Source organism: Salvia splendens, chromosome 5, assembly GCF_004379255.2.
Source record: "Salvia splendens isolate huo1 chromosome 5, SspV2, whole genome shotgun sequence".
Taxonomy (NCBI): domain Eukaryota; kingdom Viridiplantae; phylum Streptophyta; class Magnoliopsida; order Lamiales; family Lamiaceae; genus Salvia; species Salvia splendens.
Window position 1 is genome coordinate 43,581,817 of NC_056036.1, and position 15,095 is coordinate 43,596,911.

Consider the following 15,095-nt stretch of genomic DNA (forward strand, 5'->3'; position numbering starts at 1 on the left):
TAAAATATAAGAGAGAAAAAATGTAGAAAAAAGTAGTAAAAATAGTGTTAGTAGATTGTGGAGTTCACGTCTTAAAAAACTTTAGAAAGTTTCTATTTTTATAGGTCAGCCCAAAATGAAAGTAGTTTCTATTTTTATGAGACAGAGATGGCCATAAATTGGAACCAATATGATGCACCATGGGATGACACGCACATGTGACTCCCATTCGAGAGACAGAGGCCAATAATTTGTACTCCCTCCGTCCCAATAAATATGAAACATATGGTTTCTGTTATGGAACTTTATGTAGTGTTGTTTTGTAGGTTAATGAAAATAAAGTAAAGTAAGAGAAATGAAAAAATAGAGACAATGTTGGTTCCATTTTAGGAAACATTTTATTTTTAATAGAACAACCAAAAAAGAAAAATATTTCATTTCTAACGGGATAGAAAACATTTTATTTTTAATGGAACAACCCAAAAAGAAAAACATTCTAATGGGACCGAGGAAGCATATGCTTGTGACTGTTTAAGCAGATAACCGGATTGAATTGATAAGTATGTCAGTTGAGACAGATTAAACTAAAGAACATGTAAAGAAATGCGGCATTAAATAGTTAAAAATTTAATGATGTCCTGCATGAAAATGTGAAGCTGGAAAAGGGAACAAATTGTTACAATCCACCAAAAATTTGAACAAATTTCTACTTGTTACTGTTACTGTTACAACTTTCATGCATCTCAGTCACCACCTTAAATGGCAGAAATCAAATCTTGCATCTTCTCTCATTATATGTGCCAACTCAAGGCCAATGATAAATTATATAATCACCTTAATTGGTTCCTCAACATTTTAACCTGGAACTTATGTTCAAACAGGTAAATCATATGCAGAGAATGATCCAAACAATCGACCTTAATATCAAGAGCACTTCATCTTGTCAAAACAGCTCTCCCAGCTTCTCCAATTCTCTGACATTATGTCTTCTTTCTTCAGTAACCAGCCCGTCAAGACCTCGGCCAGCATGCACAGTGCTTCAAACACGCACAAGCAATCAACCCCGTTCATGGCCATGCCGTTTGTGTTCTCTTTCTGAATACCCAGGCCTCCCCTGTCCATTCCTATCCAACGGGCTACCTGCCAAAGGGCTACTGGCTTTTCTCTTGCGGCTCGTGCGAGGTGACCGATATGCCCGATCAGCTTGATCAGATGGTTCAAGTTCACCTTCTTCTACAGTATCAAGATCTTCTCCGTGGGAGGATTGCCCCTTCATTAGGGGGTATTGCGCATCTCCAGACTCGTTGTCGTATTTGGTGCTACGGGAGTTCTCATGGTCTGTCCTAGACGGCTTGTTCCAACTTTGCTTTCTTTCACGCTTAGTCTTCTCACTGTCCCCAGGAACTTCCACATCTTCCAATTCCTTTTCAAGCTCATCCACAGGGTCTATTTTACGAGTTATATCTCCACGAGCCTTCCTTCTTTCAAAGGCAGCTTTAATCTTCTCCCTGTCAAGCTTTCTAGTAGCATCATGAGGTGACTGACTAAGTGCAATATCCTTGTTGGACACATTTCTTCCATGATATTTGTCCTTAGATTCTAGAGCATCCCTTTTTTGATCTTCCTCCCCATGCCCAAGCTTAGTTTTGTTCTGGGTCTCCCCCGAGTTCCCCTGTTGTGGAAGGGTCTCTCGTTCATGAATCACATCCTCTCCCCTGCGATCTGGAAAACTATTATATTCAGAACTTTCATACTCACTGTTTTGTGCATGAGTATTTCTAGAAGGTCCACTGTGATTGTCGACAAATTGTTCATCAGGACTCGGCTGTGATAGTGCAGGCTTAGAGGACAAACTCTTCAAAGCAGATCCACCATGAGGGGAACTATAACTGGTAACATGTTCTTCATTAGCAGGCATCTTTGATGGGGGTCGCTGACTACCACCAGCACTCCCTTCTGCTTCACTTGTCTGTGATTGTGGGACTCTGTTTTGTTCATACAACTCCAACATCTGGTTGCTAACCTCTGCAAAGAACAAAATTTCAGTAACCCTCCCCTTACTCCTTGAACAGACATTTAAATTAAATACGAGTCTTCTCTATACGAAATAGCCCATGATAGAATGATAATGATTATAACCGCTTTGTACAAAGGCTGATAGGACACCAACCCTCCAACTGTCGTGGGGTGACATCAAACTCCTGCCACCAAACCTTCTCACCCTCAGATGGAAGCTTCACTTTGAGAAACTTGGCAGCAAGGAAAATAGCACCTGCTGCAATGTGGTGGGGCTTAAATTGCAAGCACAGAGAAGTCCGAAGCCTGCACGGGGCTTTCTCTGGTCAAAAGGAGAAAAGGTAGAATCGCCTTGGATAAGCACCAAGTAGAAACTATATTGAGTACATCATACCCATCATTTACAAAGTTCCACGCAACTTGAGCTAGGGCATTTTGAGCAACCTTGAACTTTTTAATTGCCTCAACAAGGGGCTTATATGGGTGATGTACATTCAGGTCATAACCAAGTGTTCCAAGCACAACCCTTTCTCCCAATAAAACAAGTTCCTTTTGTTGCTCATACACTTCCTGTGTACAGAGAACTAAATATGAAATGATTGATGTATAAGAGGATTATCAAAACACTCTTAAAAATTACTCCCTCCGTCCCTACTAATTTGTCACCGTTTGACCCGGTACGGGTTTTAAGAAATGTAATAGGAAGTGGGTTGAAAAAGTTAGTGGCATGTGGGTCCTACTTTTATATATTAGTTTTATAAAAAAATGAGTGAGAATGAGTTAGTGAAGTGTGGGGTCCACTACCAAAAATAGTAAAAGTGAAAGGTGACAAATTTTTAAGGAAGGATGAAAATGAAAATAAGTGACAAATTTTCAGGGACAGAGGGAGTATTATGATATCCGTGCATAAATGAGTATTATACTATTATACAGATGGGCATATAGACTGGTCTAATGGGGCAGATCCAATAGAAAACAACCAAGATCAAGCAGTGTCAAGTAAACTAGATAGAGTAACAAAGTACAGTAAACTTCTTTAAATTAACATGGAGTACTATATATTACTACTTACTAGTCATAATACCGTGATCCCAACTTAATGTTGAAAGGAAAAGTCAGTACTTGTTAAAATAAGACACATCTAATCAATACACTTCTATGGTCCAGAGATAATTGATTCATAGAAGTTGTATTGTATATCACCTTTTGCTTGATCCTCTGCATAGCTGCAGCATCTTTTTTATGAATAATCTCATACGACACAAGAATCACATCTTTAAGAGGACGAGGAGTTTCTTCAACCTTACCCGCTAGAAACATACACACAGTGGCAATAGTCTGCAGAAACAATGCAATAAAGATGAGCTGCCAAAATTAAGACCTTATACAGAAGCATCATATGGTTAAGGGTCAAACAATAAACTACTTAATGTATATCATCAACAGTCGCACCATAAGTAATTCTTTACTGAATACAGAATACCATAACTAAATATTCAATCAGAAAGATAGTATACTCTTATAAAATCTACATATAAATGTCCACCAGCAGTCTCTTAGCATACACACCATAAAGCTGAGACTAACTGTGAAGGGAAAACAGAAAGATCAGAATAAAACTGAAAATTTACTCACCCTTCTGTCATTTCTCACATGGGATTGACGAAGGAAGAAACGATGACAAAATATGATTGCAGTAGCAATTGTCACCTGCGGCCTGCAACATGAAGAATCCACACAGTGCACTAAGAAAATTGCAAGACTATAAACATCTACTGTGTTAGGTTGCAAGATGGAATACATTCTGATAAGAAATAACTACAGATAATGTGATATTATCACATGAAACTACTATACCACGGTTCATAAGAATGCATGCAAAAATATAAAGGCTAAATAGCTTACAGCAATCCAAAAGCTTCCTGAACATAAAACTCCTAGAAAGGCACAATATTAGCAAATCTAGTGCAAACTAAAACCCATTCAGTTATTCATTTTCCAGAGAATTCAATAGAATTTTGTTCATTTACATATAATGGTGTGAATACAACAAATGACTTGAACACGGAAATGCATCATTGTACTCCTCAGAATTTTAAACAAAATAGAAGCAAGCGCACAATATGCAAAAAAGCAATTCTCTAAAAAAATACTAGTTGCTTACAAGAAACTTTATGTAATGATAAAACCTCGAACAGAAACTGACGCAAAGCACCTGAAAACAACTTACACTTTCAGCCTCATGCCCAAATCTTGTAAAAATGTGCAATATGATTTGCGCAGGTAAGTCTCTTTCTTCAAATCAATACCATCTTGTCTTGAAGGAGAATTCTCTTCGATTTCCTTCCTTGATAAGTACCAGTGGGAACTGACATCTTCTACAGGTGCTCCATGATGGGAGGTTTCACCAGTCAACAGGCTAGCCATAAGTAGCTCCTTTCTTCACCAAAATTCTTCACGGAACACCAGATGAGCTCTCCTGCCGGTCTAAAGTGATATGCTCATATCCTCAGTGAACCTTCATTCATCAATGTTCACTCAGAAAAATGAAACTAAAACTAATGAATAAAGAGTAGAATTAACATAACAGCAACATCGAAGTGAATTGAACAAGCACCTCTGAGTGTAAGAGCTAAACATAAAACTATAGAGAGCAGGTGTATCATCAATAACAGTGCTCAGTGCTGTCATTAAGGTGGCACCAGAAAACAATCAATGATTTTGTAAGCAATACTGGCACATTTTTACAAAGAATGCAATTATATGTTTCCATTATGTACAAGTACAACAGAATATTCACTATACTGGAGCTAAGAAAGCATGTAAATATTTACTTTGCTTTTGAAATGCTCATATGCAGCAATAGTAATATCTTAACTGGAGATGTAAAGTGTATCCTGAAAATTCTTATATATTCAATTACTTATGAAATTCATTTAGATATTTAGTGAAGTAAAAGACAAGAAATGCAAATAATATGACTATTCACTAGTTACCTTAGTTATTCAACAAAAATAACCCACAGCATGCTAAACAAAATTAAAAAAGGCGAGCTAAACAGATCATTTCGTCCATACACCACTCTTCCAGGTTTCAATCTTTATTGCACATTTTCAACAGAAATAATGATCAATATTATCAAAGATAACTGCATATAGACAAACTAATGAAATAGGAATATCTCATAAATTTCAAGAAGAACTGCCTTAAAATTTTGGCCACCACAAAATTATCAGGAGATTTTGATTTGAATACAAATTCCAACTCAATCGTATCAAAATATATCCAAGCACACTCATATAACCTTATTCGACGCAATTAGACAACAATCCCCAAATTGAACCCTCAAAATTATCGGCCGGCCTACATACTCATCCAAAGTTCCAACTTTCTTTCACAATTCAAACTTAATTCAATTATAGATCACGCATCTAGCCATTAATTAAGCAATGACCGAAAAATCGTAACCCTACTTTCAACTCCTCCCGCCATAACCGAACCCCCCTTTTCTCAACTTCCAAAAGAGATTTTCTCATATTAAAGCATAGAAATAAACTAGGTTTCGAATTCTACCTTGATTGGGGCGGTAGATGCCGATTCAGTTCAACGGTTGAAGATGAAAAGGGGAATTGCTAATGCGTAAGGTGGTGCGCGGGCGCGCGTTGTGTGTGCAGATAGACAGAAGGCTGAGCAGAGAAGGGAGAGGACGGTGAGGCGGCGGGTTCTCGGCGGCAGAGAAACGAGAGAGATGTAGGCGTGCGTGTTTCAGCGGTTAGGTCTCGTCCTTTTTTTATAAGATTAACGCCCAAACGTAACAACTAAGAAGCCCACTTATATGATAAAATTAAGTCTATCTAATTTATTTCAACCCACAACACCTTAATTTTTCTAGCTTTAAATTTTTTAATCTACTATCCAATTTTTGTCATTTGATACGATTAATGGTCTTGAAAAGTCATCTAACAACCCTAAATTAGTAGTAATAACTACTTAATTTTTTTTTGTCTAAAGTGATTTTCAAGAGATTACAAATCATTCATAAAATCTATAAAAAAATACTACTACTACTACTAATTATAATTCTTTAAATTTCTTAGTTGTGATTATCACGATGCACCATCGCCAATTCTAATGCCCGATTTCTCTCTTTATCAGCCGCTGCCACTCTCCAATCCAACATCTCCCTCAACCACAAAGGCAATTCACTCCTCTGTCCACATTAACAGTTAACTCAGGCAATCAGTCTTCGAGAGAAACATAATTACGTTTTACTTGTAGTTAACTTAGGAGGTATGGAAATTCCAATGAAGGGTTCCATGGTTCTTTTGAAAGGGATGAGATATCACGAGCTTGAGGTATTTCTCTTTCTCCTTTCTAATCCTACCAATTTTAATTCTTTTTTGATGAAAATCCTAAGTTGAAGAATGATTGCCTGGTTATAACTTACAAGCTGTATTCTTGTAGCTGCCTGCTCTGTCTTCTTTCTAATCAATATAATTTTCTAGTCGCTTTTTTCCTGTTGATTTTATCTATTAGCAAGTTTTGATTATTTCCTATCTATCATCTTATGATATAATTGCCCAAGTAATGAGTTTGCAGTGACCCAAATTGAATTGAATTGAATTGAATTTCAGTATCTCAATGTTTTACTGCTATAACAGAAATGGGTTCAGTCGCATGGCTACAGGCCTGGTCAGGCTATGATGTTATGGAAACGCTTGTACGGAAATAATATCTGGGCTCACTGCCATGAAGAATTAGAAGGCCGGTCTCCTTAGCTCCGTGATCAAGTAACTGTGTCTCTGCTTACGAAGTTCACTCACTCTGTCTCAGGACAAACTGAACACATTTTATTAGTTTTCATTTGTTTGTTTCCCCAAACCATCTTGTACTCCATTTTGGGGCTAATTGATAGTTCCATCCTGCTTTGTTGGGCACTGTTAGGTTTAAACAAGGATTTCAAACAGATGTTAAGCGCACATGCTGAATTCAAGGCACTACACTTAAAGGATATGATTTCAGCTTCAGATGGAACCAAGAAGGTAAACATGTCTACTGACGGTTTAGTCACTAATCCTTGTATAGCTAGTTTGCTACGCAGAGTATTAGGTTGCATGTGTACTACTTTCATGCACCTCAACAGTTTTGAGAACCGTCTCATTCATTTGGGAGTCACAGGATTTTACAGATACTGTTCACTTTGGAGGATGGACTAGTGATTGAAACCGTCGTGATTCCTTGTCCTAGGGGCCGGACTACAGTATGCGTTTCTAGTCAAGTGGGGGTGTGCTATGAATTGTCAGTTTTGCTACACCGGGATGCAAGATTTTTAACCTACATTTACTTTTCTTTTTATTTTTTTCTAGTTTCTTATTATATGTACGTAAGCAGAAAAAGGCTCTTTGTGTGGCTTCTGTGAAGACGAACTTGGGACTTCAAGCATGATGCAAAATTTCAACAGAAGAATGTTACTACTTTAAATGTTTATTGTTATCCAAGTAGTACTAGTAATAAATTTTCCTGTTGATTTCTTTGGCAGAATGGGATTGAAAAGAAATTTATCTGCTGCCGAGATTGTGGAGCAGGCTGTGTTTGCAAGGCGACTGTTCTCACATGAAGTTGGTAACATAACAAATGTTGTATTCATGGTAAGTGTTAATTGAGTTATTTCATCATTAATAGAGTTGATTATGACTCTTTTTGAGCAACTACTGTTATCAAAGCTGCTTAATGATGGGTTACGATTCGAGTTTGATGGTTTTCATTTGACCTAGATGTGTGAGATCATGCGTTGAAGGTTCTACTGCTTTGATCAGACGTATCATGCTCTAATATTTTACTAGCATTTTAGGGCTTCACATCATGGTTGTAGTTACTGATTGAAGTTTCCTCATTATAGGGGATGGGCGAACCGCTTCACAACATTGAGAATGTTCTAAAAGCTGCTGACATAATGGTAGACGAGCAAGGTCTTCAATTCAGTCCTCGCAAGGTTACTGTCTCGACTAGTGGCCTTGTTCCACAATTAAAGCAAGAATCCAACTGTGCATTGGCTGTCAGTTTGAATGCTACTACAGATGAGGTACTACATCTAGCCTTCTTTTCTGATTATTCTAATAAAGTAGATTTAAATTAAACACATTGCTAAAACATATGCAGGTCAGAAATTGGGTCATGCCAATCAACCGCAAGTATAACCTTGAGCTACTTCTTGGTACACTTGGGGAGGAACTTCGCTTGAAACGCCACTACAAGGTCTTATTCGAATATGTAATGCTCGCTGGAGTGAACGACAGGTCAGATATCCTTTTGATACCAAATCTTTTGTCGTTTGTCAAATAGACTCACTGTGATTGATACAAAGAAATCAACCGTAAACCGTATGACGATCATTTGGTGTATTTCGTTGCAGTGTTGAAGATGCTGAGCGGTTGATCAATCTTGTCCAAGGCATTCCTTGCAAGGTCAATCTAAGTATCTTTCAATCCCCATTGTGGGTCGAACTTTAAGCCAACAACAGATGATAGAGTTCCGCAACATACTTGCTAAAGCAAGAGTGGTGGTCTTCGTACGACCCAGCAGAGGCGATGATCAGATGGCTGCCTGTGGCCAGCTTGGCAAGCCGGGTGAAATCCAGGCTCCCTTGCTCAAAGTCCCACTTAAGTTTCGGCCTGTGCTGGAGTCTCTGCTCTAAGCGTAGGAATGTTAGGGATAGAGGTTGAATGGAATCTTTCAATATATGTACCAACTGATAAATTACGTTTGAATAGATAATAGCCTCGACTGGAAAATACGTACATACTTGGATGTGCAATTCTTGGCATTCTGATCATATGTAGACACAGTATCTCTCAGCAATGGATCACTTAAAACTTGGTAATCTGATGACATGTCATCAAGAATAACTTCATTGAGTTGATGAAAACACTAAAAACATCAACTAAAGCTAAATTTGACATGGTTTTATAAATTGTTATCTGAGATAATTGAGCACTCAACTCATCAACATGAATCAGTAATCAGCTTTTATATCTTGGGGCAGTAATTACGTACGGTATGCGAATAAGACAATAGTTGGGCTGACACTGGATTTCTATTTATTTTAAATGGGCCTTCTTTATTTAATTTTGGCCTACTAATGAAATCACTATCTGATAAATGGGCTGAAATTGATGTTTAATTTATTTATTAATCACGAACTATACTATATTTTTTTTAATCAATTCATCATTTTCTTATTAATCCTTAAGGAGTACAATAGTACTACGTTTAATTTAAATTTATGATATTTCGAGAATTTAAATTAATGATCAAAATTCTAAAAATTACATAATCTAAATATTGAAAATTTAAATAATAATTAGAAATACAAAAAGAGGTACTATATGCGTTGATTAAAATAAAAGAAATGAACAAACGTAATGCTAATAAAAAAATGAGTGATATTTATCGTTTACTCTGTTCAGCTGTCGCTCAACACCACCGATTCCGCCGCCACGCCCAAATGAAGCAGAAGCAATGGCCTCTTCATAAATCATCCTTGATCAAAAAGCAAAGGAATACCTACGCCTTCGCAAAATCATCGAATCCCCCCCCCCCAATTCAATGCCCCATCAATCTCCGCCATCCCCTACGACGCATTAGTCAGGATCACCGCGTCCTTCACTCTGCCTCGCTCGTTTGCAGAGCGTGGAGGGACGCGCTCAAGCCGCTCAGCGAGGCCATGGCTATGTTTAAGCGGGGGAAGCAATTCAAGCACGGCCGCCACCCCAGCTTGGACTAGGCTTTGGATTGTTTCTTGAAGGCGGCGGCGCGTGGCTCCGTTCTAGCTCTGGTAGATGCCGGTTTGATTTAGTGGGAAATGGGGATGTTTCAAAAGGCGATTGTTTGAGCTTGGTGATCCCGCTGGACAATGTAATTTGGCTATCTCGTTTCTGCAAGGTATGATTCATGATTTTGGGAATCAATTTCATCATATAGTGTTTGATGTTTAGGACTGTTATTGATGATTAATTTACTGCTAAATCAGAAATCTTTGTCATAGCTTTGCAGATTAGTTATGTTTCTAGAATCAATTTTATGCATACGAAATTGAGAAACCAATTAATGAGATTGCAAAAGAAAGCTACAACTATATGAATGACGATTGTGCATATGCTGCAGCTAAACCTCCAAATACCAACCAGGCAGTTGAGTGGCTGTACAAGGCTTCCATTGCCGGCCATGCTCGCGCTCAATACCAACTGGCGCCTTGTTTTCATCAAGGAAAAGGGGTGGAACAAAGTGTACAACAAGCGGTATGATATTATCCAACTGCCTAGTGTTTTGACCTTAACATATGCCAACCTATTGAAACAGAGTAGAGATGCAACTGGTTGTAAGTTTCAGGCTGCGTCGGTTGATAAATCAATCGACTTATTGAAAAAGTAAAGCGAAAGATTATTAAAAACAAAAACGTGTAGTAGAAGGCTGAAATCTGGATGTTGCATATGAAATTGAGCTTTGACTAGAAGCAGAACTAGACCAGAGCTACAAACACGGATCACAGCGCTGCGTATTGGCAGGGATACAGCAGGCCACTGAACCTGAGAAACAAGAGCCTCTTTTTATCTACACAAAAGGAGTTGTTCGATTGTGTTGAAGCAGAGAAGTCACGCGGAGGTTGCTTCAAACGAGAGGCGTTGAGTGTGACGAAAGCAGTCACACTGCCAATGTCCATGGAATCTCTACTGGCAATGCAGGCTGATCAGAACAAGACAATTCTACTTGGAATTGCTGGATCTAGTTACAAAGACATGCTGATGAGCTGGGTCTGCAGGCTGCATTACCTCCAAGTACCGAACTATTTGGTCTGCGCCCTTGATGATGAAGTCTATGATTTCTCAGTCCTGCAGGTGGTTCACCTCCATTACTGGACTATATAGCTTAATTGACGGTTTCAAGATTTGCTAACATTTTCATGTTCATATCTTAGGGCGTCCCAGTTATTAAACGTGCATCTCCTCCAACCAACATCAGCTTCGATGACTGCCATTTCGGATCCGAGTGCTTTCAGAAAGTAACTAAAGTGAAGTCAAGAATGGTTCTGCAGATTTTGGAGCTTGGGTATAATGTGCTTTTGAGTGATGTGGATGTGTATTGGTTCAAGAATCCATTGGATTATCTCACTTCTTTCGGCCAGGGCGTTCTTGTCGCACAGTCCGATGAATTTAATTTCACAGGTAAATATAATAGGGCAAATTGCCACAAAAAATTCATGAAGTTTGGTTTGATGATTGCGAAAAATCCAAACTTATGGTTTTCTGACTAATTTCTAAAGATACAGAGCGGATCAGAAGTTGATTTTTTCAGCATTTTGCCCTATGGTGAAGGAGCAAATATAACTTCTTGCTTCTGGTTTCTTGCAGGAGCAATAAACTTGCCTCGGCGCCTCAACTCCGGCTTCTATTATGCTCATTCAGACAGAATAACAATTGCTGCGCTGGGAAAGGTGGTGCAGCACGCTGCCTATTCCAATCTATCCGAACAACCAAGCTTCTACGATACGTTATGCGGGGAAGGTGGCTCCTACAGGTTAGGCGATGACCAGTGCTTGGACCCAGAAACGAACTTACGGGTCCATTTCTTGGACCTAGATCTCTTCCCAAATGGTGCATACCAGGGTCTATGGGAGGAGGAGGACACAAAGAAGGCCTGCGAGGAAAGGGGCTGTTTTGTTCTACACAACAACTGGATAAACGGGAGAAATAAGAAGCTCGAAAGGCAGGTATTGTCCGGGCTGTGGGAGTATGACATCAACACTAGAATGTGTTTGCAAAGCCGGTACACGACAAATCCCAAAAGTTATTTCTAAGCATCATTGGAGCTAATTCCTATGTGTGGACATCGATAACTTAGTTCATGCTGTTGGACTTTTAGAATAAAACTAAAAAAAGGAAAGAGCTTAGGAAACTAAGAAAAACATAGGTTTTAGAGCATTAGATACCTACCCCCACACCACAGCTTCATCAATCTGCTTCTGCTGGTCTGAGATGCTGGAGGGATGTTTTCATGTTTCCAGTCGACCGCAAGCCCAGCCGTGCAAAATACGTGCAAGAGAAAGCAGGAGGTGAGAGAGGAGACGCCGTCTCATTCACAGAGTGTGAGCAGGCAAATGAAGGATATCATGGTGAGGTTAGTTCATGCTGGTGGGCGAGTAGAAATGTATCATACTCGAATTCGTGCCTCCGAACTCATTCGGAAATACCCAGATTTCTGCATCACTACTCCTCAGGTCTTCAACCGCCCACAGGAATCTGTCTTGACAGCAGATGACGTCTTGTTACCTGGTCGGAAGTACTTTCTCATGAGGCGTACTTCGGTGGAGAAGCTGAAACGTAGACACTCAGCCAGAGGGAGAGCCAGTGAAGTTGAAGAAGCCGGAGATGGTAGTTTCGAGGAATCCATCACTTCTGCTCAGGACCTCTTCGTTTCCACAGAGCGTCTGTGTCGTGCAGATTCTGCATCGAAAAAATATGTGAAAGAGAAGAGACCATTCGTTCCACCAATCCAGAAGCCGAAGCTATGGAAGGAAAGCGACTGAGAGCCGAGCCTCGATTCTATACAAGAGTTATCTCCATGAACACAAACCGTTTAATCAGATTCCTCTATGTTTTGGCTTCTTGTGTTTGATTATGAACTTTCTTGATTGAGAAATAATACTCCGTACTTGATTATCATGAGATCTCCATAAGTAAATAACGTACATGTGGAAGATGTGAATCATATGCATAAATCTCAGTTGAAAATTTTCAGTGCACATTATAATAAAACAATGGAGTTTCACTCACAGTAAGTAGGATAAGAACTTGGTGAAGATCCATGTATAAAGAACAGCAAAAGTGGCACCAGCAGGGATGGTGACAGCCCACGACGTCACAATCTCCCTCACGGTCTCTGCTCGTACGCTGTTAAGCCCTCTCGCGAACCCTACCCCCATCACTGCTCCAACCAGCGTGTGTGTGGCCGAGATAGGCAGTCCGAGCTTCGAAGCCCCAAGCACAACCGATGCTGCTGCAAACTCAGCGGCAAAGCCCCTAGTCGGTGTCAGCTCCGTTATCTTCTTCCCAATTGTCGCGATAACTCTGTATCCCCACACCATAAGCCCTGCAACGATCCCAAATCCGCCCCACGCCAGAACGTCATTTGGGATCACAATCTCACCACCACTCGCCCCACCTTGCAGAATCGAGAGGGCCGCTGCCAGAGGGCCTATCGCATTGGAGACATCGTTCCCCCCGTGTGCAAATGACATGAAGCAGGCCGACAGAACTTGCATGTACCCGAACACTCCGTAAACTATCTTCAACTGCGTTCCCTTAGGACCAGCTATATCAGACAGGAGACCGATGTTTTTACTCGACTCGTTCTCTGTTCTTGATTCTGTCACTTGTGCATCATCTTTAGGAGGCTTGTCGAGGAGGTGGCCGAGCTGCGTCCTTATGATTCTGTCGAACATGACAGCTCCGCAAGCGCCACAGGCTAAGGCCTGCGCGATAGCTACAGATACAGTCTGGCTGAGAGGGAACGCAGCGAAGGAAATCCCCGTGACGCCTAAGAAGACGGCTAATGGTGCAGCTGCGGCTGCTGCTTGCCCCGGGTTTCGAGCACTGTAAACAAACTATAGATGTAGAGACAAGGGTTAGATTTGAGGCTGCATCCATAATTTTCTGCACAAGACTAAAACATACATACATACATACATACATACCCTGCGGATGCATTTATAGACGAGGAAAGACGCGAATGCTCCCACCAAAGGCGAGACGACCCACGACAAAGTCACCCGTGCCAGGGAGCTCCAGAAAACAGCTCCAGCGCCTCCGTAGACTAGCCCGAATCCGACCATTGATCCAACTATACAATGCGTGGTAGAGACAGGCCAACCATAGTATGATGCAACCTAAGTAGCCAAATTGAAGAAGAGTTGGTTGCAGTTAATGATTGATAGTACTACTATTTGATATACCTGGAGCCAAGTGCCAGCAGCAGCCAAGGAGGAAATAAGGCCAGCAAAAAGCAGAGTCTCCTTCCCCTGAAAGACAGTCGCAACCAGAATCCCCTTCTGCATCGTGGTGGTCACGTGCGTCCCCATCAGCAGCGCCCCGGAGAACTCCAGCACTGCAGCGATGATGACCGCCCTCCTCAGGGACAGCGCCCCCGACCCCACCGACGTCCCCATGGCGTTGGCCACGTCGTTCGCCCCGATGTTCCACGCCATGTAGAACCCGAACAGCAGCGTCGCGTACGACACCGCCCGAGTCTTGAGCGGCAGCCCCCGCCCCAGCGACGGCATCGCCAGCGGCAGGGCCAGCACCGCCACCGCGATGCACACCCCCACCGCCGCCGCCGTCGCCGGGGATATGTTCATCGCCTCCGCCACCCCGGGGAGCTCGTCATTTTCTCGATGATCGCCGTCGGAAGATTCTTCTTCTGCGTAAGAGGAGGATAAGGCGGCGGAAGGAGAAAGTCTAGAGAATGAGATGGAGAGAGGTGGGTGAGGGTTGGGGATGAAGAGGTGTGTATTGAGTCGGAATCGGGGGAGGTGGATGTGGGAATTGCGGAGGAGGAGAGATGCGGCGGTGTTGTTTCTGAGGCCGTAGGAGGAAGCCATGGACTGACTAAGTTGAGAGAGAAGGAAATCTGAGGGTGAGAGCTTTAATTTATTGAGATTGATTAACGACCATTAATCCAGAATGAGAAGAGATAGAGAGTGGCTGAGTTTGCATTTTCTTGAATCCCAGTTTGCTTCCGGCGATGTGTGAATGGAATATGGATGAGTGGTGGAATGAGTGTGTTGTTTTAGAGCCACTATATCCAATAATATCCATTATCCACGCTACCTTTAAATCTCCAAGGGCATTACCAACTCCTATGCACTACTTTAAGTGCACCTACTTTCTGTCTCGCTTTGTAGCTCAACAAATGGAGTATACGATTATGTATGATACTCCCTCCATTTCTTGTTAACTGAGATCGACACAAAGATTAAGAATAGTGTGTTACGTGGATGGTAAATTAAGTAAGAGAGAATAAAGTAAAAGAAATGCTTATTTTTTGCA

General features: G+C 41.0%; 3 protein-coding genes and 1 pseudogene across 3 annotated transcripts; 2 read left to right on the top strand and 2 right to left on the bottom strand.

Annotated features, from left to right (window-relative positions):
- Positions 1-558: 558 nt before the first annotated feature.
- LOC121802056 (cyclin-T1-3-like) lies at positions 559-5,756 on the bottom strand. Its single transcript, XM_042201610.1, has 7 exons — positions 5,569-5,756; positions 4,226-4,513; positions 3,631-3,712; positions 3,199-3,333; positions 2,390-2,565; positions 2,150-2,301; positions 559-2,004 (listed from the first exon to the last, which is right to left on the bottom strand). The coding sequence occupies exons 2-7, from the start codon at positions 4,420-4,422 to the stop codon at positions 1,037-1,039; spliced, it is 1,710 nt and encodes a 569-aa protein (XP_042057544.1). The 5' UTR covers positions 4,423-4,513; positions 5,569-5,756; the 3' UTR covers positions 559-1,036.
- Positions 5,757-6,268: 512 nt separating this feature from the next.
- LOC121802059 lies at positions 6,269-8,880 on the top strand (annotated as a pseudogene).
- A 619-nt stretch (positions 8,881-9,499) lies between these two features.
- LOC121804345 (beta-arabinofuranosyltransferase RAY1-like) lies at positions 9,500-12,713 on the top strand. Its single transcript, XM_042203830.1, has 6 exons — positions 9,500-9,726; positions 9,851-9,936; positions 10,159-10,292; positions 10,560-10,889; positions 10,970-11,216; positions 11,403-12,713. The coding sequence occupies exons 1-6, from the start codon at positions 9,500-9,502 to the stop codon at positions 11,846-11,848; spliced, it is 1,470 nt and encodes a 489-aa protein (XP_042059764.1). The 3' UTR covers positions 11,849-12,713.
- A 28-nt stretch (positions 12,714-12,741) lies between these two features.
- Positions 12,742-14,840, bottom strand: LOC121802057 (inorganic phosphate transporter 2-1, chloroplastic-like). The gene is made up of 3 exons (XM_042201612.1): positions 14,003-14,840; positions 13,745-13,936; positions 12,742-13,654 (listed from the first exon to the last, which is right to left on the bottom strand). The coding sequence occupies exons 1-3, from the start codon at positions 14,645-14,647 to the stop codon at positions 12,821-12,823; spliced, it is 1,671 nt and encodes a 556-aa protein (XP_042057546.1). The 5' UTR covers positions 14,648-14,840; the 3' UTR covers positions 12,742-12,820.
- Positions 14,841-15,095: the final 255 nt, after the last annotated feature.